General features: G+C 38.4%; 1 protein-coding gene across 3 annotated transcripts in view; it reads left to right on the forward strand.

Annotated features, from left to right (window-relative positions):
• Nucleotides 1–24,655, forward strand: part of LMLN (leishmanolysin like peptidase) — an 85,787-nt gene that overhangs the window by 38,490 nt on the left and 22,642 nt on the right. For all 3 annotated transcript variants that reach the window (XR_014303006.1, XM_082699911.1, XM_082699912.1), the window contains exons 12-14: nt 10,476–10,586; nt 21,136–21,268; nt 23,514–23,673. Coding sequence is in view for 2 of the 3 variants with exons in the window: in XM_082699911.1 (XP_082556037.1) it covers nt 10,476–10,586; nt 21,136–21,268; nt 23,514–23,673 (404 nt within the window). In the remaining variant the exon portion in view is untranslated. The remainder of the gene's footprint in view (nt 1–10,475; nt 10,587–21,135; nt 21,269–23,513; nt 23,674–24,655) is intronic.

A 24,655-nucleotide genomic window follows, 5' to 3' on the forward strand; every position in this document is an offset into this window, starting at 1 on the left:
ACATAGACCAGAAAGGAACAGAGACAATATACAGTAACAGTCACTTATAGGTATTACAATGGCACTAAATTCATATCTTTCAGTTACCCTGAATGTAAATGGGCTAAATGCTCCAATCAAAAGACAAAGGGTATCAGATTGGATAAAAAGGCAAGACCCATCAATATACTGTCTGCAAGAGACTCATTTTGGACCCACAGACACCTCCACATTGCAAGTGAGAGGGATAAAAATCATTTATCATGCTATTAGACAGCAAAAGAAAGCTAGGGTAGCAATCCTTATATCAGAGAAATTAGATTTTAAACTGAAGACTGTAGTAAGAGATGAGGAAGGAAACTATTACCACAATTGAAGGGTCTGTCCAACAAGAAGATGTAACAATTACAAATATTTATGCCCCTAACATGGGAGCAGCCAAATATATAAACCAATTTATAACAAAATTAAAGAAACACATTGATACTAATAAATAAAAGTAGGGGACTTTAACATCCCACTCAATGAACAGATCATCTAAGCTGAAGGTTAACAAGGAAACAAGGGCTTTGAATGACACATGGACCACATGGACACAGGACAGATATATTTAGAGCATTCCATCCTAATGTGATAGAATATACATTCTTCTTGAGTGTACATGGAACATTCTCCAGAATAGATCACATACTGGGTCACAGATCAGGTCTCAGCCAGAACCAAAAGACTGGGATCATTCCCTGCATATTTTCAGACCACATTCCTTTGAAACTTGAACTGAAATCATAAGAAGAAATTTAGAAAGAACTCAAATACATGGAGGCTAAAGAGCATCCTACTGAAAAAATGACTGGATCACAAAGAACAAATAACCCAACCAAGAAATGGGAAGAAAGGGGGGTGCCTGGGTGGCTCAGTGGGTTAAAGCCTCTGTCTTCGGCTCAGGCCATGATCCTAGGGTCCTGGGATCCAGCCCCGTGTCAGGCTCTCTGCTCAGCAGGGAACCTGCTTCCCTTCCTCTTTCTCTCCCTGTCAAATAAATAAAATAAAATAAAATAAAATAAAATAAAATAAAATAAAATAAAATAAAATGGGAAGAAAGGGGAACTCTCTTACACTGTTGGTGGGAATGCAAGCTGGTGCAGTGACTCTGGAAAACAGTATGGAGGTTGCTCAGAAAGTTGAAAATAGAGCTACCCTATGACCCAGCAATTGCACTACTGGGTATTTACCCCAAAGATACAAATGTAGTGACCCGAAGGGGTACCTGCAGCACAATATTTATAACAGCAATGTCCATAATAGCCAAACTATGGAAGGAGCCCAGCTAGCCATCGCTGGATGAATAAAGAACATGTGGTATATATATACAGTGGAGTATTATGCAGCCATCAAAAAATGAAATCTTGCCATCTTTAATGACATGGATGGAACTAGAGGGTATTATGCTAGGGAAAATAAATCAATTCGAGAAAGACGATTATCATGTGATCTCACTCATATGTGGAATTTAAGAAACAAAACAGGATCATAGGGGAAGAGAGGAAAAAAGGAAACAAGACAAAACCAGAGAGGGAGACAAATCATAAGAGATTCTTAATCATAGGAAACAAACTGAGGGCTGCTCAAGTGGAAGAGGGTGGGAGAATGGGACAACTGCGTGATGAAGCTTAAGGAGGGTATATGATGTAATGAGCACTGGGTATTCTATAAGACTGATGAATCACTGAACTCTACCTCTGAAACTAATAATACGCTATATGTTAATTGAATTTAAATTAGGAAACTCTTAGCATCCTAGGTATTAATCTTCATGATATTGGAGTAAGCAGTAATTTTTTTTTAAGATTTTATTTATTTATTTGACAGACAGAGATCCCAATCCGACAGAGAGGCAGGCAGAGAGAGAGGGAGGAGGACTCAGGCTCCCTGCAGAGCAGAGAGCCCAATGTGGGGCTCGATCCCAGGACCCTGGGATCATGCATGACCTGAGCTGAAGGCAGAGGCTTAACCCACTGAGCCACCCAGGCGCCCTAAGCAGTAATTTTTTAAAAGACCTTATTTAGGTTAAAAAAAAAAAAAAAACTTAATTTAGGTATATGAGAGAGAGAGAGCTCAAACAGAGGGTGCGACAGAGGGAGAGGGAGAGGCAGACTCCCCACTGAGTTGGGAGCCTGATGCAGGGCATTGATCCCAGGATAGTGGGATCATGACCTGAGCCGAAGGCAGGTGCTTAACTATCTGAGTTATCCAGGTGTCCCAGCAGTGATTTCTTTTTTTTTTTTTTTTTTTTTAAAGATTTTATTTATTTATTTGACAGACAGAGATCACAGGTAGACAGAGAGGCAGGCAGAGAGAGAGAGGAGGAAGCAGGCTCCCTGCTGAGCAGAGAGCCCCATGCGGGGCTCGATCCCAGAACCCTGGGATCATGACCTGAGCCGAAGGCAGAGGCTTTAACCCACTGAGCCACCCAGGCGCCCCCCAGCAGTGATTTCTTAAATATGATAACAGAAGCATAAGCAAACAAAGAAATATTAGATAGATTAGACTTCATCAAAATTAAAAACTTTTGTGCTTCAAAGGGTACTATCAAAAAAGGGAAAAGGCAACTCACAAAATGTGGAAAATATTTGCAAATAATCTATCTGATATTATATCTAGTACCCAGAAAATATAAAGAATTCTTATAACTCAATGATAAAAAGGCAACCTGATTTAAGAATATGTGAAGGGTTTGAATAGATATTTCTCTAAAAAAGATACAGAAATGGCCAGTAAGCACATGAAGTTATTCTCGGCATCATTAGTCCTTAGGGAAATGCAAATCAAAATTACAACAAGATACTATTTCACACCTACTAGGATGACTATAATAAAAAAGACCATAGCAAATGCTGATGAGGATGTGGGAAAATTGGAATTCATATACTGCTAAGAGGAATGTAAAATGATCCAGCCACTTTAGAAAACAGACTGATAGTTCCTCAAAAAGTTAAATGAGATTTACCATATGATCTAGCCATTTTACTCCCAGCTATCTGTCTGAAAGAACTGAAAACATGTCCACATAAAAACCCGGACATGAATATTCACAGCAACTTTACTTATAATCAAAAAGTAGAAAAGCCTTAATGTTCATCAGCTGATGAATGGACAAGCAAAATGTGGTATATACATATGATGAAATATTATTCAGCCATAAAAGGGATGAAGTCAAGAGAATGAAGAGACATGTTAGAGACAGGGAGAATATATTTGTAAAAGGCACATCTGATAAAGGACTATTACCCAAATATATAAAAAAACAACAACTTAAAATTCAAGGTACTCCTGAGTGGCTTGGTTGATTGAGATCTGCCTTCAGCTCAGGTCATGATCCCAGAGTCCTGGGATCAATCCCCACATCAGGCTTCTTACTCAGCAGGGAGCTTGCTTCTCTCTCTGCCTGCGTTTTCCCTGCTCCTGCTCTCCCTCTCTCTTGCTCTCTGACAAATAAACTCTTAAAAAAAAAAGTCTTAAAACTCAATAAGAAAATGAACAACCCAATTAAAAACAAGCAAAAGAGCTATACAGACCCTTCACCAAAGAAGGTATATAGATAAGCATATGAAGAAATGCTCCATGTTTTATTTAATGACAAATATTTTGTCAGTAATTTTAACATCATTACAAAAAGAGTTTATAGGGCGCCTGGATGGCTCATTTGGTTAAGCATCTGCCCTCAGCTCAGGACATGATCCCACAGTCCTGGGATTGAGTCCCATATCAGGCTCTCTGCTTAGCAGGGGGCCTGCTTCCCTCAACCCTTCTTCTGCTCCTCCCCCTGGTTGTACGCTCTCTGTCAAATAAATAAATAAATAAATCTTAAAATAAGAACTTGTAATTACTCTAAGTTTTTTATGTTTACTGTATTTTGATTTCCTTAATAAACCATTTCTTTTCATCTTAATAGGAAAAAGGGAAAGGAAGGAGAAATAAAAGGGGAAGAGAAGGTGATTGGAAGGAAGGGAAAAAAGAAAGAAGCATCAACAATAGGATTCTTCCCACTTCTGGATTTCAAAACTATAATTTGGAGTGATAGCAACTATAGGAAAGAAATAGACTATGTGTGAACTCTTTTGAATTTTTTTGTTTTTTAAGGTTTTTTTTTTTTTTAATGATTTATTTATTTATTTGACAGAGAGACAACAGGAGGGGGAACACAAGCTAGGGGAGAGGGAGAAGGAGAAGCAGGCTTCCTGCTGATCAGGGAGCCTGAAAGTGGACACGATCCCAAGACAAGGGGTTCAATCCCAGGACCCTGGAATCATAACATGAGCTGAAGGCAGATGCCCAATAATTGAGCCACCTAGGCGCCCCTGTTTGTGAACTTCTAAGTTTAAAATTTAATGTGGTTTAGATATGTACATTAATCCATTTTTTGAAAAGACCATTATCCATTAATTATGGCCCAACCATGAGTTAGCTGTACTATATGTAAGAACAGTACTCTGTGAACATGACTGGTAATCAGAGTTCTATCCTAGGATGCTATCTGGTGCAACAGAAAAGTAGATTTGGTGTCATTAAGAAGGCACCTAATTATATATCAGGGAAGATGGCAATCGTATTAAAGAAAAAGCAGAGGAAAAAAAGGGTCATCAGGGAAATGCAAATTAAAATAACAATGAAATACTACTACACACCCGTGAGAATGGCCAAAATCTGGAACATCTGCTGCCAGAGACATGGAGCAAGAGGAACTCTTATTCATTGTTGGTGGGAATGCAAAATGGTATAGCCACTTTAGTATCTCTCTCTTTTTTTTCTTTTTTAGGATTTACTTATTTATTTTAGAGAGAGAGCACAAGCAGGAGGGGCAGAGGGATAGGGAGAGATAATCTGAAACAGACTCCACAATGAGTGCAGAGCCTGACACAGGGCTTGATCTCTTGACCCTGAGATCACAAGTAATTATTAGTGATTACTATGGGGACATAGTTTTTTGTTTTGTTTTGTTTTGTTTTTTTAAAGATTTTATTTATTTATTTGACAGAGAGAAATCACAAGTAGATGGAGAGGCAGGCAGAGAGAGAGAGAGAGGGAAGCAGGCTCCCTGCTGAGCAGAGAGCCCGATGCGGGACTCGATCTCAGGACCCTGAGATCATGACCTGAGCCGAAGGCAGCGGCTTAACCCACTGAGCCACCCAGGCACCCCGGGACATAGTCTTTTGAGGGGTGTTGTAAATGTTATGAAATTAGATGTAGGTTTGCCTTAAAGAAATACCATGTTTGGTTCCACACCATTCAACTAACTAAAGCAAATCATATGAATTTTTTGGTTTGTTTCCCAGTACATATAAATATACAGTAGTCTGTTACGTGTGCAATAGCATTATATCTAAAAAAACAACATACATAACTTTTTATTTTTTTAAAGTGATCTCCGCACCCAATGTGGGGCTTGAACTCATGACCTGGAGATAAAGAGTTGCATGCTGTACCAGCAGGCACCCCACAATGTACATGCCATAATTTAAAAATAGGGGGTGCCTGGGTGGCTCAGTCAGTTGATTGCTGCTGGCTAATGAGGGCAGTGGTCAGTAAAGGTTGGAGTGGTTGTGACAATTTCTTAAGAGAAGGCAATGAATTTCGTCACACTGTTGGACTCTTCCTTTAATGAATAACTTCTCTATAGCATGGGATGCTGTTTGGTAGCATTTTACCCACAGTAGAATTCTTTCAGACCACTCAAACTTTCTTCATTATCAGCAATAAGGCTGTTTACTTTCTTTATTATTCATGTATTCATTGTAATATCACTTTTCATTTCCTTCAAGAACTTTTCCTTTTTATTCACAGCTTATCTAATGGGTGCAAGAGGTCTAGCTTTTGGCCTCTCTCAGCTTTTGACATGCCTTCCTCATTAAGCTAAATCATATCTAGCTTTTGATTTAGTGAGAAACATGTGATTCTACCTTTCTTTCTTTTTTTTTTTTTAAAGAGTTTATTTATTTGACAGAGAGAGCGATCACAAGTAGGCAGAGAGGCAGGCAGAGGGAGAGGGGGAAGCAGGGTCCCTGCTGAGCAGAGAGCCCGATGGGGGGCTCGATCCCAGAACCCTGGGATCATGACCTGAGCCGAAGGCAGAGGCTTAACCCACTGAACCACCCAGGCGCCCCTGCCTCTCTGCCTACTTATGATCTCTCTCTCTGAGTCAAGCAAATAAATAAAATCTTAAAAAAAAAAAAAAGAGTTTATTTATTTGACAGACAGAAATCAGAAGTAGGCAGAGAAGCAGGCAGAGCGGGGGCGGGGTGGGGGGTGTTGTGCCGGGAGGATCAGGCTTCCTGCTGAGCAGAGAGCCTGCTGCAGGGCTCCATCCCAGGACCCTGGGATCAAGACCTGAGCGAAAGGCAGAGGCTTTAACCCACTAAGCCACCCAGGTGCCCATGATTCTTTCTTTCACTTGAACACTTGGAAGGCCACATTAGGTTATTTTCTTTTTTTAAGATTTATGTGCTTATTTGAGAGAGAGAAGAGCATGAGTGGGAGGAGGAGGAGAAGGAGAAGGACACTCTGCGCTGAGTCCAGAGTCTGACATGGGGCTTGATCCCAGACACTGAGGTCATGACCTGAGCCAAAATCAGAAGTTGGATGCTTAACAACTGAGCCACCCAGGCAGCCCACCATAGGGTATTAATTGGCATAATTTCAATATTGTTGTGTCTCAGGGAATAGAGAGGACTGAGGAAAGGGAGAGAGACTGGGAACAGTCAGTGCAGGAGTCAGAATACACACATTTATTGTTGTATAGGTGTGGTTCCTGGTGCCCCAAGATCATTAACAATAGTAACCGGAGAGATCACTGGTCACAAATTACCATTACAAATATAATAATCATGAAAAAGTTCAAAATATTGTGAAAGTTACCAATGTGTGATACAAAGACAGGAAGTTAGCCAATGCTGTCAGAAAAATGGTGCCAGTAGACTTGCTTGACACAAGGTTGCTATAAACCTTCAATTTGTAACAATAAAAAGACAGTATCTGCAAAATGTTATAAAGTGGAAAATGTTATAAAGGAGATATGCCTGTAATGGTAATGGTTGTACTTCCCTGTGAATATACTAAAAACATTGAATTATATACATTATAAGGGTGAATTTTATAAGATATGAATTATATCCCAGTTTTTTATAAAGAACATTGACATTGAAACCAGAACCGTAGATTCAAGTCCTGTCTTTGCTACTTACTTGCTGTTTCTTTCTTTCAGTTCTCTCATCTGTAAAATAAGGGAAAATGTGATACATACCTCAGTGTTTTGTGAGTTAATACATGTAAAGTCCTTAGTAAAGTGTTTGGCCCATGTAGGTGCCACTTCAGGTATTAGCTATTGTATACAAAGCTAACCCAAAGTTCATGGAAATATATTTACCCTACTACCAACAATTCAGTTCATTTTTTCCCTATTTTATTATTTTTAGAAGAATGAGAAATAAATGTTAAGATACAATAAATTGATTTCACAACCCTCTAATGCCCCTAAGAAACTCTCTTTCCAGTGCTTCCCCTGCTCCCTCGGCTAACTCGAGCTCATCCTTTGGGTTTAGCTTAAAACTGCTTCCTCAGATCTTTCCTAATTCCCCAGACTAATGTAGGTTTTCCTATTAATGTGCTGCTATTACCAGCTTATACTTAATCTCTGTAGCATTCATCCCAGTTGTAATTTTTTTAAAGCATCATTTGTTTTAAAACAAAACGTCAGGAAGGGTGCCTGGGTGGCTCAGTGGGTTAAAGCCTCTGCCTTCGGCTCAGGTCATGATCCCAGGGTCCTGGGATGGAGGCCCGCATCGGGCTCTCTGCTCAGCTGGGAGCCTGCTTCCTCCTCTCTCTCTGCCTGCTTCTCTGCCTACTTGTGATCTCTGTCTGTTAAATAAATAAATAAAAATCTTTTTTTTTTTTTAAGATTTTATTTATTTATTTGACAGAGAGAAATCACAAGTAGATGGAGAGGCAGGCAGAGAGAGAGAGAGGGAAGCAGGCTCCCTGCTGAGCAGAGAGCCTGATGCAGGACTCGATCCCAGGACCCTCAGATCATGACCTGAGCCGAAGGCAGCGGCTTAACCCACTGAGCCACCCAGGCGCCCCTAAATAAAAATCTTTAAAAAAACAAACAAAAAAAAAGTCAGGAATTCCCCACTGGATTATAATCTTCATGAAGGGAGGAGCTGTGTCTGTTTATTCACTGGTAGAGGCTTATCATTAAACAAAGGGCCTACCATAGAAGAAATGCTTAATAACTGTTGACTCATAGCATAGGAAGAGCTGCAAAGAAGGTATCAGGAGGGTTTCAAGAAATGTAGGTGGAGTATTTAGCTGGCGATTCAGTGACATAGTGCTGATAGTATGCTCTGTACTCAACCTATATTAGATATGTTAATTCCCAAGGAAATCTTATTACTTTACATTTTATCCATAGGGAGAAGGAGTGGCTAACCTAAGCACTGCTAAAATGACTGCTAGTGTGCAATACTGTACTGAGGGCATCTGTTACTATCTGGACAACTTGACCTACGTTAACTGATTAACATAAGTCATGTTATAGCTGCAGAGGTTGCTGGCATTTTGGTTATTGGAATGCTGAGATTCATGTCTTCAGTGTCTCTCAGTTTCTCCCTCTCTCTCCATCTCAGTTTCTCTGTCCGCCTCCCCAAGTGCTCTCTCGTTCAAATAAATTAATAAAATCTTTTCTTTTTTTAAAGATTTTATTTATTTATTTGACAGAGAAAGAGAGATTACAAGTAGGCAGAGAGTCAGGCAGAGAGAGGGGAGGAAGCAGGCTCCCTGCTGAGCAGAGAGCCAGATGTGGAGCTTGATCCCAGGACCCTGAGACCATGATCATGACCTGGGCTGAAGGTAGCGGCTTAATCCACTGAGCCACCCAGGCACCCCTAAATAAATAAAATCTTAAAAATTTTTTAAATTAAAATTTAAAGAAGAGAATGTTTTGAAGATGCTCCTTTTTAAATTTTTATTTTGTGGGAAGGTAGCCGGAATGGAGAGAAAAATTCTTGTCATTCCCTTGGCCTTTGAGCCTTTGTTTTTATGTACTGTTTTGGTAATGCTAAAGGGACCGATATAATATGAAAAGTTTAGAAACTGGGGCACATGGGTGGCTCAGTCAGTTAAGCATCAACTCTTGGTTTCAATTCAGGTCATGATCTCTGGGGCATGAGATTGAGCCCCCCATCAGGCTCATACCAAGACTGCTTGAGATTCTTCCCCCCTCCTCTCCCTCACCCTCTGCTCCAACCTCTAGCATGAATGTGCACACTCTCACTGTCTCTCAAACAAATATATATATACATATATGTGTGTATGTGTGCGTGTGTGTATATATGGTAAGAATCTATTTTTTATAATTTTATAGTTTTTGTAAACTAATCTTATTATTAAGAATAAAGAAGAAAGGGGCAACTGGGTGGCTCAGTTGGTTAAGGGTCTGCCTTTGGCTCAGGTCATGATCCCAGGGTCCTGGTATTGAGTCCCACATCGGGTTCTCTGCTAAGCGTGAAGCCTGCTTCTCCCTTTCCCTCTGCCACTCCTCCTGCTTGTGCTCTTTCTCATGCTCTCTCTCTCTCGCAAATAAAATCTTGAAAAAGAAAAACTAATAAAAGTAGGTTCCTAGGCTTTGATTAAATTTGCCAGGGAACTGGGGCACCTGGGTGGCTCAGTGGGTTAAGTCTCTGCCTTTGGCCCAGGTCATGATCTCAGGGTCCTGGGATCCAGCCCCGCATCTGGCTCTCTGCTCAGCGGGGAGTCTGCTTTCTCCTCTTTCTCTGCCTGCCTCTCTGCCTACTTGTTATCTCTGTCTGTCAAGTAAATAAATACAATCTTTAAAAAAAATAATAAATAAATTTGCCAGGAAACCAAATAAATGTGGAGTTTTTTTTCTGAAATTAGAACATTTAAAAAAATTTTTAATTTTAGACAAAAATATTCCTATGTCTTATTATAATAGTTTAATTTTTAGTCACAAGCAGAACCTGTATTGATGGAATATCACGAATTCAAGGCCACAAAGCAAGAAACTAGGGCCAACTGAATCAGATTAGGTAATGTTTATCCAACTAGTAAGTCCACTATTTCTTCCTTAGTTTACTCCCTTGTCTTTTTTTTCTCATTCTCTTTTTGTTTCTTTGGCCCTTAATCCCTTTGTCTCACACCTTAACCACTATCTACTCTGTGACTTCTGTCATTTTTGAAAATTACAGTGACAACATATTTTGGTTTTGATTTTCTTTTTTTTCAAATACAAAAGTACCCTCACCATAAGACAAGTGCTTATTTTACATGATTTTGTGCAACAGTTCTCATGTATAAGTGCTTTGCTTATAAATGCTCCTCTGTCTTGAGGTCCTGGTTTGCTCATTGTTGAGACCTGTAATTAGTATGCTGGAATTGTTTTTAAAATGACAGTAATAACTTCTTTATTTGAATTATTTCCACAGCTGGTATAAGGCTAATTACAGTATGGCTGAGAAGTTAGACTGGGGCCGAGGAATGGGCTGTGACTTCGTCAGGAAGAGCTGCAAATTCTGGATTGACCAGCAGAAACAAAAGTAAGAACACATTTCCTCATTATATCTTTGATAACATGGTTGATTTCTGATTTTGTTCTTTATCCTAAACCTAAAATGTCACTATTTTGAAAATGTTACCTAAACAGTTCAATTTCAAAATGTACAGAAAACCATCTGTGGTGCTTTGTGGTAATATAATAAGTAGATACATTATTGTTTTATTTTATTTTATTTTATTAAGATTATTCATTTATTTATTTATTTATCAGAGAGGGTGAGCACAGGCAGGCAGAGTGGCAGGCAGAGGCAGAGGGAGAAGCAGGCTCCCCGCTGAGGAAGGAGCCCAATGTGGGACTCTATCCAAGGACGTTGGGATCATGACCTGAGCTGAAAGCAGCTGCTTACCCAGCTGAGCCACCCAGACGTCCTGGTACATTATTGTTTTAAATCATATATGAAAAGAATCCACAATGTGGGAATGAGAGCCATAAGCATTTCTATTTAGTTTATAATGAATAAATTATAAACTGTAAAATTTTTACATATTCTATCATTCTTACTATTTTTTTCAGAGAATGCACTCATAAACATAGATGCAACTGTTGATCAGTATCCAAAAACATGAAAATACTTTTGAATAATGGCTCTCAAATCTGAATGAAAATCAAAATCACCTAGCAAACTTTTTAAAAGTCCACTCATCAAGTTTGGGGGATGTGTATGCCCACACATTCATATGTTTATGCATTTTTTTTTTTTTTAAGTAAGCTTGCCCACTGTGAAGCTTGAACTCATAACCCTGAGATCGAGAGCCTCACATTTCAGGACTCTTGGGTGTCTCAGTTGGTTAAGTGGCTGTATTAGGCTCAGGTCATGATCCCAGGATTCTGGGATCAAGTCCTGCATTGGGTTCCTTGCTCAGCAGGGAGCTGGCTTCTCCCTCTGCATGTTTGTTCTCTCTCTCTCTCTCTCTAACGAATAAATAAATAAAATCTTAAAAAAAAAAAAAAGGGCCTCACATTTCATGGACTGAGCCAGCAGGTACCCTTGTAAATGTATATTTTTTTAACTTTTTATTTTGAGATAATTATAGGTTTACATGTAGTTTTAAAGAAATATTCAGAGATTCCATATATACTTTATCCAGTTTTCTTAATTGGTAACATCTTGTAATAACTGTAGTATAGTAACACAGCCAGGATGTTGACGTTGATACAATCAGACACAGAACATTTCAGTACCGCAGGAATCCTTTATCTTGCCATTTTATAGATTTATACCTACTTCCCTCCCACTCCAGCCCCTCTTACACCCCTGGAAACCACTAATCTGTTCTTCATTTCTATAATTTTGCCATTTAAAGAATGTTACATAAATTGATTCATTCTATATATAACCTGTTGGGGCTGACTTTTTTCACTCCACATAATTTTCTGGGTTGTGTATATCAGTAGTTTCCTCAAGTTAGTAGCTGAATAATATTCCATGATATGGATATACCACAGTTTGTTTAAGCATTCACATGTTTTGTTGTTGTTGTTTTAAAGATTTATTTGAAAGAGAGAGAGAGAGGTCACAAGCAGGGGATAAGGATAGAGGGAGATACAGACTACCCACTGAGTAGGGAGACCATTGCAGTCTCTTCCCACGACCCTGAGATCATCACCTGAGCTGAAGGCAGCTGCTTAATGGACTGAGCCACCCAGGTGCCCTAAATATTCACATGTGGGAGGATACCTAGGTTGTTTCCAGTTTCGGACTATTATGAATAAAGCTGCTGTAAACATTTGTGTGCAGGTTTTTGTGTGGAAAGAAATCTTCATTTCTCCAAGATAAGCAATTGCTGAGTCATATGGTAGTTGGAAGTTTAGTTCTCTAAGGAACTGCTGAACTCTTTTCTAGAGCTCCAGTATTCTTTTCCAGAATGGCTATACTATTTTATATTCTACCAGCAATGTATAAGTGATGACAGTTTTTCCACATACTTGTCAGCATTTAATTTTGTCACTGTTTTTTATTTTAGTTACTCTAAAAGATAGTAGTGGTATCTCATTGTGGTTTTACTTTGCATTTCCCTAATGCCTAAGGATGTTGAATATCTTTTCATGTGCTTATTTGATGTCTGTATAGCCTCTTTGATGAGATACCTCTTCATGTTTTAGGCCAATTTTCTAATTGAAATGTTTGCTTTTCTCTTTCCTTGGTTTTTTTTTTTACTGTTAAGTTTTTTTTTTTTTCAAAGATTTTATTTATTAATTTGACAGACAGAGATCACAAGTAGAGAGAAGCAGGCAGAGAGAGAGGGAAGCAGGCTCCCCACCAAGCAGAGAGCCCGATGCGGGGCTCGATCCCAGGACCCTGGGATCATGACCTGAGCCAAAGGCAGAGGCTTTAACCCACTGAGCCACCCAGGCGCCCCTACTGTTAAGTTTTGAAAGTTTTTAGTATAGTCTAAGTACTAGTCCTTTGTCAGATACGTGGTTTGCATACATTTTCTCCTAATCCATAATTTTCCTTTTTATTCTCTTAATAGGGTCTTTTGTAGAGTAAAAGTTTTTAAGTTTGATAAAGTCCAGATCATCAATATGTTCTTTTCTGAGACATACTTTCAATATCAAGTCAATGGCAAAGCCCTAAATCTCAAAGATTCTTGTATTTCTTTTTCAAAAATTTAATTGCTTTATGTTGTATATTATAGTCTGAGATCTGTTTTGAATTAATTCTTGTATAAAGTGAGAGACTTAGATCAAGGTTCTTTGTTTTGTGTATGGATGTTCAGTTGCTCCAGCACCATTTGTTGAAAAGGCTGTCTTTCTTTTATTATTGCTTTCTTGCATTTGTCAGAGAATCAGCTGGGTGTATTTATATGGGTCTATTTCTGTGCTCTCGCTTCCTGTTCCATTGGTCTGTGTGTCTGTCACTTCATTAATACTGCACAGTCCTTGATTACTGTAGTGATACTAGGTCTTAAAATCTGTAAACTGATCCACTTTACTCTTTTTAAAATTATCTTAGCTGTTCTAGTTCCTTTGCCTTTCATAAAATTTCAGAATAACCGTGTCTACAAAAAATCTTGCTGGGATTTTTCTATGAATTGTGTTAAATTTATATATCAATTTTAGGAGAATTGACATCTTAGCTCTATTGAGTTTTTTTTTTTTTAAGATTTTATTTATTTATTTGACAGAGAGAGAGATCACAAGTAGGCAGAGAGGCAGGCAGAGAGAGAGGGGGAAGCAGGCTCCTTGCTGAGCAGAAAGCCCGATGTGGGGCTCCATCCCAGGACCCTGAGATCATGACCTGAGCCGAAGGCAGAGGCTTAACCCACTGAGCCACCCAGGCGCCCCTCTATTGAGCTTTTTAATCCATGAACACAGTTGGGGGAGGGGAGCATTCAGTTTTTCACTATTAAGTATAATGTTAGTTGTAGGTGTTTTGTAGATGCTTCTGTTCAAGTTGGAGTTCCCCTCTTTACCTATTTTTCTGAGAGTTTTTATCACAATGGATGTTGACTTTTGTCGAGTCCTTTTTTTGCTCTGGTTGATATAATCATGTGATTTTTTTAAAAAAACTTAATATGATCAATTACACTGTTTGGTTTTCTAATATTATTATCTATTTATTATTAACATATGTTGTATTATTTGCTTCAGGGGTATAGGTCTGTGATTCATCAGTCTTACACAATACACAGCACTCACCACAACACATATCCTCCCCTATGTCCATCACCCAGGTACCCCATCCCTCCCACCCTCCTCCACTCCAGAAACCCTCAGTTTGTTTCCTGAGATTAAGAGTCTCTTAGGGTTGAGACTCCTAATCTCACAAAACAAACTGAGGGTTGCTGCCAGGTGGAGGGGAGGGACAGGGTGGCTGGGTTATGGACATTGGGGAGGGTATGTGCTATGGTGAGTGCTGTGTCTTGTTTAAGTCTGATGATTCACAGACCTGTATTCCCAGGGCAAATAATACATTATATGTTAATTTTTTTTTAAAAAGTCTCTTACGGTTTGTCTCTCCCTCTCTGATTTCATCCTTTCTCCACATCCTCTCCAACATCTGTCATTTCCTGACTTGTTTATATTAGCCATTCTGACTGGTGTGAGGTGGTATCTCTTTATAGTTTTGATTTGTAGTTCCTGGATGCCAAGTGATGTTGAGCACTTTTTCATGTGTCTGTTGGCCATTTCAATGTCTTCTTTGCAGAAATGTCTGTTCATGTCTTCTTCCCATTTCTGGATTAGTTTATTTGTTCTTTGGGTGTTGAGTCTGATAAGTTCTTCATAGATTTTGGATACTAGCCCTTTATCTGATACATCATTTACAAATATATTCGCCCATTCAGTTGGTTGTCTTTTGGTTTTGTCGATTGTTTCCTTTGCTCTGCAAAAGCTTTTTATCTTGATGAAGTCCCAGTCCGTTCACTTTTGCTTTTGTTTACTTTGCCTTTGGTGATGTATGTGGGAAGAACTTGCTGCAGTTGGTGATGTATGTGGGAAGAACTTGTGGCAACGGAGTTCAGAGAGGTTGCTACCTGTGTTTTCTTCTAGTATTTTGATGGATACCTGCCTCACCTTTAAGTCTTTCATCCATTTTGAGTCTGTCTTTGTATATGATATAAGGAAATGGTCTATTTTCATTCTTCCACTTGTGGCTGTCCAGTTTTTCCAACACCATTTGTTGAAGAGATTGTCTTTTTTTCCATTGAATATTCTTTCCTGCTTTGTCGAATATTAGTTGGCCATAGAGTTCAGTGTCCATTTCTGAGTTCTCTATTCTGTTCCATTGATTGTTCCATTGATTCCATTGATCATTGTGTCTGTTTTTGTGCCAGTACCATACTGTCTTGATGATTACAGCTTTGTGGTAGAGCTTGAAGTCCAGAATTATGATGCCACCAGCTTTGGCTTTCTGTTTCAACATTCCTCTGGCTATTCAGGGTCTTTTCTGGTGCCATACAAATTGTAGGATTATTTGTTCTAGTTCTGTGAAAAATATTTATGGTATTTTGATAGGGATTGCATTGAATATGTAGATCATTCTAGCATAGACATTTTAACAATATTTGTTCTTCCATTCCATGAGCATGGAACATTTTTCCATTTCTGTGTGTCTTCCTCAATTTCTTTCATTAGTACTTTATAGTTTTCTGAGTACAGATTCTTTGCCTTTTTGGCTAGATGTGTTCCTAGGTATCCTGTGGTTTGGGGTGCAGTTGTAAATGGGATCGACTCCTTAATTTATCTTTCTTCTGTCTTGTTGTTAGTGTATAGAAATGCAACTGATTTCTGTGCATTGATTTTATACCCTGCCACTTTACTGAATTCCTATATGAGTTCTAGCAGTTTTGGAATGGATTCTTTTGGATTTCCCACATAAAATATCATATCAACTGCAAAGAGTGACAGTTTGACTTCTTCTTTGTGGATTCAGATGGCTTTTATTTCTTTTTGTTGTCTGATTGCTGAGGCTTGGAATTCCAGTACTGTTTTGAATAGCAATGATGATAGTGGCCATCCTTGCTGTATTCCTGACCTTAGGGGAAAAGCTTTCAGTTTTTCCCCATTAAGAATGATACTCACTGTGAGCTTTTCATAGATGGCTTTTATGATATTGAGGTATATAACCTCTATCCCTACACTGAGAATAGTTTTAATCAAGATAGGAGGGGAGCCTGGTTGGCTCAGTCAGTTGGCATCTGCTTCAGCTCAGGTCATGGTCCCAGGATCCTGGAATCAAGTCCCACGTTGGGCTCCCTCCTTAGTAGGGAGTCTGCTTCTCCTCTCCTCCGTACTCATGCTCTCTGTCACTATTTCTCTCTCTCTCTCTCAAATAAATAAATAAAATATTTTTTTAAAAAAGAAAGGATGCTATATTTTGTCAAAGCTTTTTCTGCATCTCTTGAGAGTATCACATGGTTCTTCTCCTTTGATTAATTTAGTGTATGACATTGATTGATTTGTGGATGTTGAACCAGACTTGCAGCCCAGGAATAAATCCCTCTTGGTCTTGGTGAATAATCCTTTTAATGTACTGTTGGAGCCTATTGGCTAGTATTTTGGTCAAAATTTTTGCATCCATGTTTATCAGGGATATTGGTTTGTAATTATCCTTTTTGGTGGAGTCTTTATCTTGTTTTGAGATCCAGGTAATGCTGACCTCATAAAATGGGTTTGGAAGTTTTCCTTCCATATCTGTTTTTTGGGGTTTTTTTTGGTATTTATTTATTTATTTATGTGACTGAGAGAGATCACAAGCAGGAAGAGAGGCAGGCAGGGCGGGGAAAGCAGGCTCCCCGCTGAGCAGAGAGCCCAATGTGCGGCTCGATCCCAGGACTTTGAGATCATGACCTGAGCCGAAGGCAGAGGCTTAACCCACTGAGCCACCCAGGCGCCCCCATATCTGTTTTTTGGAACAGTTTCAGAAGAATAGGTAATAATTTTTCTTTAAATGTTTGGTAGAATGGGCGCCTGGGTGGCTCAGTGGGTTAAGCCTCTGCTTTCGGCTCAGGTCATGATCTCGGGGTCCTGGGATCGAGCCCCACATTGGGCTTTCTGCTCAGCATGGAGCCTGCTCCCCCCCCAACTCTCTGCCAGGCTCTTGACCTTGTGATCTCTCTCTCTCTCTCTCTCTCTGGGGGTGTCAAATAAATAAATAAAATCTTAAAAAATAAATGTTTTGTAGAATTCCCCTGGAAAGCCATCTGTTCCTGGCTCTTGTTTGTTGGGAGGTTTTTGATTACTTCTTCAATTTTCTGTTGGTTATGGGTCCATTCAGATTTTCAGTTTCTTCCTGGTTCAGTTTTGGTAGTTTATACATCTCTAGGAATTTATCCATTTCTTCCAAGTTGTCATGGAGTTGGCATGGAGTTACTCATAATATGTTGGCATGGAGTTACTCATAATATGTTCTCGTAGTTGTTTGTATTTCTTCAGTGTTGGTTGTGATCTGTCCTCTTCTTTTTGATAGGTCTGGCCAGAGGTGGTTTGTCCATTCTTACTAATTCTTTCAAAGAAGCAGCTCCTAGTTTTGTTAATCTTTTCTACAGTTTATTTAGTTTATATTTCATTGACTTCTGCTCTAATCTTTGTTATTTCTCTTCTGCTGTGTTTAGGCTTTGTTTGCTGTTATTTTCCAACTCCTTAAGGTATAGGATTAGGTCTTGTATTTGAGACCTTTCTTGTTTCTTGAGAAAGGCTTGTAGTGCTATGTAACTTTCCTCTTAGGACCCCTTTTGCTGCATCCCAAGCATTTTGAAAAGTTGTGTTTTCATTTTCATTTGTTTCCATGACTTTTTTTTTTTTAAGATTTTATTTATTTATTTGACAGACAGAGATCACAAGTAGTCAGAGAAGAAGGCAGAGAGAGAGGAGGAAGCAGGCTGTCTGCTGGGCAGAGAGCCAGATGTGCAGCTCGATCCCAGGACCCTGGGATCATGACCTGAGCCAAAGGCAGAGGCTTTAACCCACTGAGCCACCCAGGTGCCCCTCCATGACTTTTTTTTTTTAATTCTTCTTTAATTTCCTGGTTGACCCATTTGTTCTTTAGTGGGATGCACTTTAGCCTCCGTGTATTTGAGTTCTTTCCAACTTTCCTCTTGTGATTAAGGTCGAGTTTCAGAGCACTGTGTGGTCTGAAAATATGCAGGGAATGACCGCAATCTTTTGGTACTGGTTGAGACCTGATTTGTGACTCAGTATGTGATCTATTTTGGTGAATGTTCCATGTGCACTAGAGAAGAGTGTGTGTTCTGTTGCTTTGGGATGGAATATTCTGAATATATCTATGAAGCTCATCTGGTCCAGTGTTTCATTCGAGGCCCTTATTTCCTTCTTGATCTTTTGCTTAGATGATCTGTCCATTACAGTGAGAGGGGTGTTACTGTCCTGTACTACTATTGTATTATTATTGATGTGTTTCTTTGATTTTGTTATTAATTGGCTGCTCCCATGTTAAGGGCATAAATATTTACAGTTGTTAGATCTTCTTGTTGGATAGACCCTCTAGGTATGATGCAGTGTCCTTCCTCATCTCTTATTACAGTCTTTGGTTTAAAATCTAATTTGTCTGATTTAAGGATTGCCATCCCAGCTTTCTTTTGATGTCTATTAGCATGAGAAATGGTTTTCCGTCCCCCTCGCTTTCAATCTGGAGGTGTCTCTGGGTCCAAAATGAGTCTCTTGCAGACAGTATATAAATGGGTCTTGCTTTTGTATCCAGTCTGATACCCTTTGTCTTTTGATTGGGGCATTTAGCCCATTTACATTCAGGGTGACTATTGAAAGTTATGAATTTAGTGCCATTGTATTGTCTGTAAGGTGACTATTACTGTATATTGTCTCTGTTCCTTTCTGGTCTCTGTTACTTCTGGCCTCTCTCTTTGCTTAGAGGACCCTTTCAATATTTCTTGTAGGGCTGGTTTGATGATCACAGATTCTTTCAGTTTCTGTTTGTCCTGGAAGCTTTTTGTCTCTTCTTCTATTTTTGATGACAGCCTAGCTGGTTATATTATTCTTGGCTGCATATTTTTCTAGTTTAGTACCCTGAAAATACAATGCCAGTCCTTTCTGGTCTGCCAGGTCTCTATGGATAGGTCTGCTGCCCCTTTAATGTTTCTGCCATTGTAGGTTACAGACCTCTTGTCTGGAGCTACTTTCAGGATTTTCTTTTTTCTCTGCGATTTTTAAGAAAATTTTTATTCTGTTTTTTTTTTGAGTTCCAAGTTTCATTGTTTATGCACCACACCCATGTAAGCACACCCATGGAGCACCACCAGTACTCCATGTAATATGTGTCCTCCTCCTGGTGCCCACTATTGGCTCATCCATTCCCCAACCCTCTCCCTTCCAAAACCCTCAGGTTGTTTCTCAGAGTTCACAGTCTCTCATGGTTCTTCTCCCCCTCCAATTTCCCCCAATCATTTTTCCTCTCCTTCTCCTAATGTCTTCCATGTTATTTCTTCTGCTCTACAAGTATGTGAAACCATGTGATAATTGACTTTCTCTGCTTGACTTATTTCACTCAGCATAATCTCCTCTAGGCCCATCCATGTTGATAAAAAAGTTGGGTATTCATCCTTTCTGAGGGAGGCATAATACTCCATTGTATATATGGACCATATCTTCTTTATCCATTTGTCTGCTGAAGGGCATCTTGGCTCTTTTCACAGTTTGGCGATTGTGGACATTGCTATTATCAACAGTGGTTGATAGCCACTATATGATTAAACATTTGGACAGCACTCTACAGAAAGTTCTATAAGCCGAACTGCTGTAGAATTATATGTCATGAATCTTGAACAACTCTAACTTTGGAGCTTTTTAAATCAGTGTTTTTTAAGTTCCTTACTCCTCTTTATCCAGTTAGCCAAAACTCATATTTTAATTCAAGGTAAATTATATATTATGTTAGAGAAAAAGGAAAAGAATTTTGTGGTATTGAGGAAGTGACTTAGTAAGAACTACTGGTCATTTTACATAGAGTAACTTGTATGTGCTAGACATGGAGCACTTTATGGTTGAAGCTCAGGAATATTAAATAAACATCAAATAAGCTAGTATTTGAAACCAAGCCTATGTGAAGACTTCTAGATGTTTGCTTTCCTGTTACACTGTGCTGCTTCATGTTTATCAAAGACTGTGGTAGGACTTTTACATATTTTATCTCAAGAAACTATAACTCCCCTAGAGATGTTTTATTGCTATACAGTGTTAACTTAAATGTAGCAAGTATCAGTTTTCCTTAAAATAAGAAATCTAACCTAGGCCTTTTTCTCCAGCAAGCACATGGGAGAAAAGGAAAAATAGCAATATTCCTATTATAATTTGGCAGTCTTAAAAGGATTTATATTGTTTAAGAATACTGGAATTTCATTTATAACATTACCATTATATTAATATATATTGTAATTATCAATAAGATGACTAATTTGAAGATTATTTCTACAGAACAAAGCAATAGATTTCAGTGTCTTTGGAAAATTACAAGACATCTTTTTCCAAATTGTGCTTTCAAGATTAGGTTTAACAGAACAGAACAACTTGTAATAATTAGGAGTATTCACACAATCTTCATTTTGCACATGAAAACAAGATGTCTTGTGAATGTGTTCAGTTTAATAAACTGTCAAAAGAAAGTATTTGAACTAGATTGTGGCATAGAAAAAATTCTTTGTAGCTGCAGGACAGAAGTGCATCATCTCCATCTCCATCTCTTTCTTAGACTTCATTATATTGGTTATGAAGATTTGCATTTCTAAGCAAGATCAGAAATTTTATTATCTGTCTTTAACATGCAGGTCAGGTCTGCAGAACTCCCATTTTACTGGCAAAATTTGAAAAAGAGATAAATAGAATCATGTTTAATACTGGTGGAATAATGTTACAGTGCATGTAGCACTAATCTTTCATATCTACATTAAGCATTTCTTTTTACACTTTTAAAAATAACTTCATAACTTGATGCAGCACTTAGTATTAAGCTATTAAAAAGTATACTGAAATGATAATAGAAAAGATAAGCTCAAAAATGGATTTGTTTTATTTTCTTTAGAGTTTGATACCATGGTGTTTATCTTTGTGTGCAGGAGACAGACGCTGAGCCCTTTCTGTGACACACTCAGAAGTAATCCATTGCAGTTAACTTGCAGACAGGACCAGAGAGCAGTTGCAGTGTGTAATTTGCAGAAGTTTTCAAAACCTTTACCTCCAGAGTACCAGGTAACACTTGTTTTGGGCACAATTTTAGAAATCAACTCAACCTTTTATTTATTATTTATCTACTAAAGATTTTATTTATTTATTTGACAGAGAGAGATCACAAGTAGATGGAGAGGCAGGCAGAGAGAGAGAGAGAGGGAAGCAGGCTCCCTGCTGAGCAGAGAGCCTGATGCAGGACTCGATCCCAGGACCCTGAGATCATAACCTGAGCCGAAGGCAGCGGCTTAACCCACTGAGCCACCCAGGCGCCCTCAACTCAACTTTTTAAAGAGAAGTCTCAATTTTGAGTTAGAAGAGTGAATTCTCTTGAATTTTTCAACTTATGAAAGTCCTCATTTGTTTTCTATAAGTTAAAAAAAAAAATGAAGAATTCTTTAAATTCTTTAAACCCAGTGTGCTAATCAACAACAATTAATATCTAGCAAAGTCTTGTAGTAATGGCAAAAGGCGTTTAGAATATTTATCGGATCTTTTTTTAAGTAGTTTGTATTTTTTTCTAATTGTTTCCAAAGTCTTCATCTTTAGTTTCCTCTAATTAACACAAAAGGACAAAATTCTTCAAAGAAAATAACTGAGACACTCTAATTCAATTAATTAAAAGTCTTGAAAGTTCTTCTTTAGAAAAAGTTTGACAGGTGAATTCCAAAAGGTCTTCACCTTTTGGGTTAAGGGCTGTCTGTGGTTCAGTCAGTTAAGTATCTGACTCTTGATTTCAGCGCAGGTCATGATCTCAGAGTTGTGAGATCTAGCCCAGCTCTGCGCTCCACACTGAGTATGGAACCTGCTTAAGAGTCTTTCTCTCGGGTGTGTGGGTGGCTCAGATGGTTAAGCGTCTTCTTCAACTCAGGTCCTGGGATCGAGCCCCACATCGGTATCCCTGCTTGGCAGGAAGTCTGCTTCTCCCACTCACCCTGCTTGTGTTCCCTCTCCCACTGTCTCTCTCTCTTTCTCTCTCTCTCTGTCAAATAAATAAATAAAATCTTAAAAAAAGTCTCTTCTCCCTTTCCATCTGACCCTCCTCTCTCTCTAACAACAAAAAAAAAGGGTGAAGGACAGGGTCCCACATATTCAGTCTGAATCTCTGATTGGACCTTTAAGTTTGTTCCTGCAGTGGCCATCTCTAAAATACCTCAGTTCTGCCTGACATTTACAAAGGATTCTGTAGTCAGAAGTTGTATCTTAGAAGAAAATTTAAAATGATTATTGCTAAATTTTGAGCTTCCTGTATATGTTTATGACCACACTGAATGCTTCAGATATCATAAGATGGCAACTGTATTTCTAGGCATAGTAATATAATTCAAGGAGTTGGTGTAAACGTGAAATCTTTAAGTTTTTTCTGGTGCCTTAATTCTTTGGTGTTCCTAGTATTTTTTTTTAAGATTTTATGTATTTATTTATTTGGGGGGAGCGGAAGCAGGAAAGGGAGCCAGGGGGAATTGAGGCAGAGGAGAGGCAAAGAGAGAGGGGCGGGGAGGAGGCAGAGGGAGAGGCAGAAGCAGACCCTTCCTGTGCAGGACCCCAAGATCATAACCTGGGCCGAAGGTAGATGGCTTAACCAACTGAGCCACCCAGGCACCCCTCAAAGTATTTTATATATATGATCTCATTCATATTATCACAGTTTTACTTTTTTCAAATTTATCAAAACAACACATAAATTAAGTCTTCTAAAAACACTTGAAGTACATTATATTTAAAGTATCTTAATTCTCTGGATTAGTTTTGTGAGTTTTTATTTTTTTTTTAAGATTTTATTTATTTATTTGACAGACAGAAATCACAAGTAGGCAGAGAGGCAGGCAGAGAGAGAGAGGAGGAAGCAGGCTCCCTGTGGAGTAGAGAGCCCCATGCGGGGCTCGATCTCAGGACCCTGGGATCATGACCTGAGCCGAAGGCAGAGGCTTTAACCTGCTGAGCCACCCAGGCACCCCAGTTTTGTGTTTTTTCAATTCTTAAAACCTTTCCTATTCATCTTTTTAAAACACTAGTCAAATCTATCATCTAGTAAAAAACTTAGACTAAGATACTTACCTTACTTATTTCTAAAACTATGACAACCTTGAAATACTGCTCAGGTAGTATATTGTCTTTATATTGTATTATATATGAAGAAAAGTACAGTGATATCTTTTTTATATTATGTGGCATTAGAGGATTGCTATAAATTGCCTGTGGACTTTGTTTTGATTATACAGAATGATTCTTACTTTCCTGTCTTCCTAACAATTTTTTTTTTATATAGTACTTCGATGAACTAAGTGGAATACCTACAGAAGATTTGCCTTATTATGGTGGTTCAGTAGAAATTGCTGACTACTGCCCTTTCAGTCAGGAATTCAGTTGGCATTTAAGTGGTGAATATCAGCGCAGCTCAGATTGTAGAATATTGGAGAATCAACCAGGTTAGTAGTCTAGTGAAATGAAATGTTGTATATATATTAAAATTACATATTAGCAATATAGAGTAAGGATTAAGGGCACAGACCCAGGAGCCAGACTATTTAAATTTGTATTATGGTTCCACTGGTATCCATTTGTTAGAAGTAACTTAACTTCTCTGTACCTCAGTTTCTTCCTCTGTACCAAGTGAATAATAATACCTGTCTTATAGAGTACTTGTGAGAACTAAATGAATTCACATAATAAATGCTTAGAACTATGACACATAACAAGTATTTAGTTGTTTAGATATATTTGCAGATGTGTACACCCTACTTTTTTGTTGTACTTTACATCTGCATGACACTTTCCATTTGCAAAGCACTTTCATTTTTATCATTTTATTTTATTTTTCTAAAAACCTGAAGAGAGACACACAGAACATATTGAATGTCACAAGTAAATGAAGAGATACTAAGTAATACAGTTAATGGTGCCAGCCTAAGGTCCTCCAGTGCAGAGCTCTTTTTATTAAATCATATTAGGTATCCTGTGTTTTCTTTTCTGAGGAGTGTGCATTTTATGTAATTTAGAAGTAACATGTCATTCTCCGGATATCAGAATAATACTCTGTGGTAAGATATATTGCCAATTGGGTATTCACTTGTGTAAACAAAATGTTATCACATTGATACGTACATAAAGAATGATAGGTAGTTTTTTACTCTGTGGTCATCAAAATTTCTAATCTGGTCCTTTTTTCTTTTTTAATTTAAATTCAATTAATTAACATATAGTCTATAATTCACCAATCTAATATAATACCCAGTGCTCATTACAACACATACCCTCCCCAGTGTCCATCACCCAGTTACCCCAAAACCTGGTCCTTTTTAATCCCCAATTATTCTATACTTTATTACAGATTCTGTTATTTTCATTTTAAATTTTCAAAATGGTTTTCCTTTTATATTTAAACCTGGTAGATTTAACTGGATTTGTACA

This window comes from Mustela nivalis (assembly GCF_964662115.1).
Source record: "Mustela nivalis genome assembly, chromosome: 1".
NCBI lineage: Eukaryota > Metazoa > Chordata > Mammalia > Carnivora > Mustelidae > Mustela > Mustela nivalis.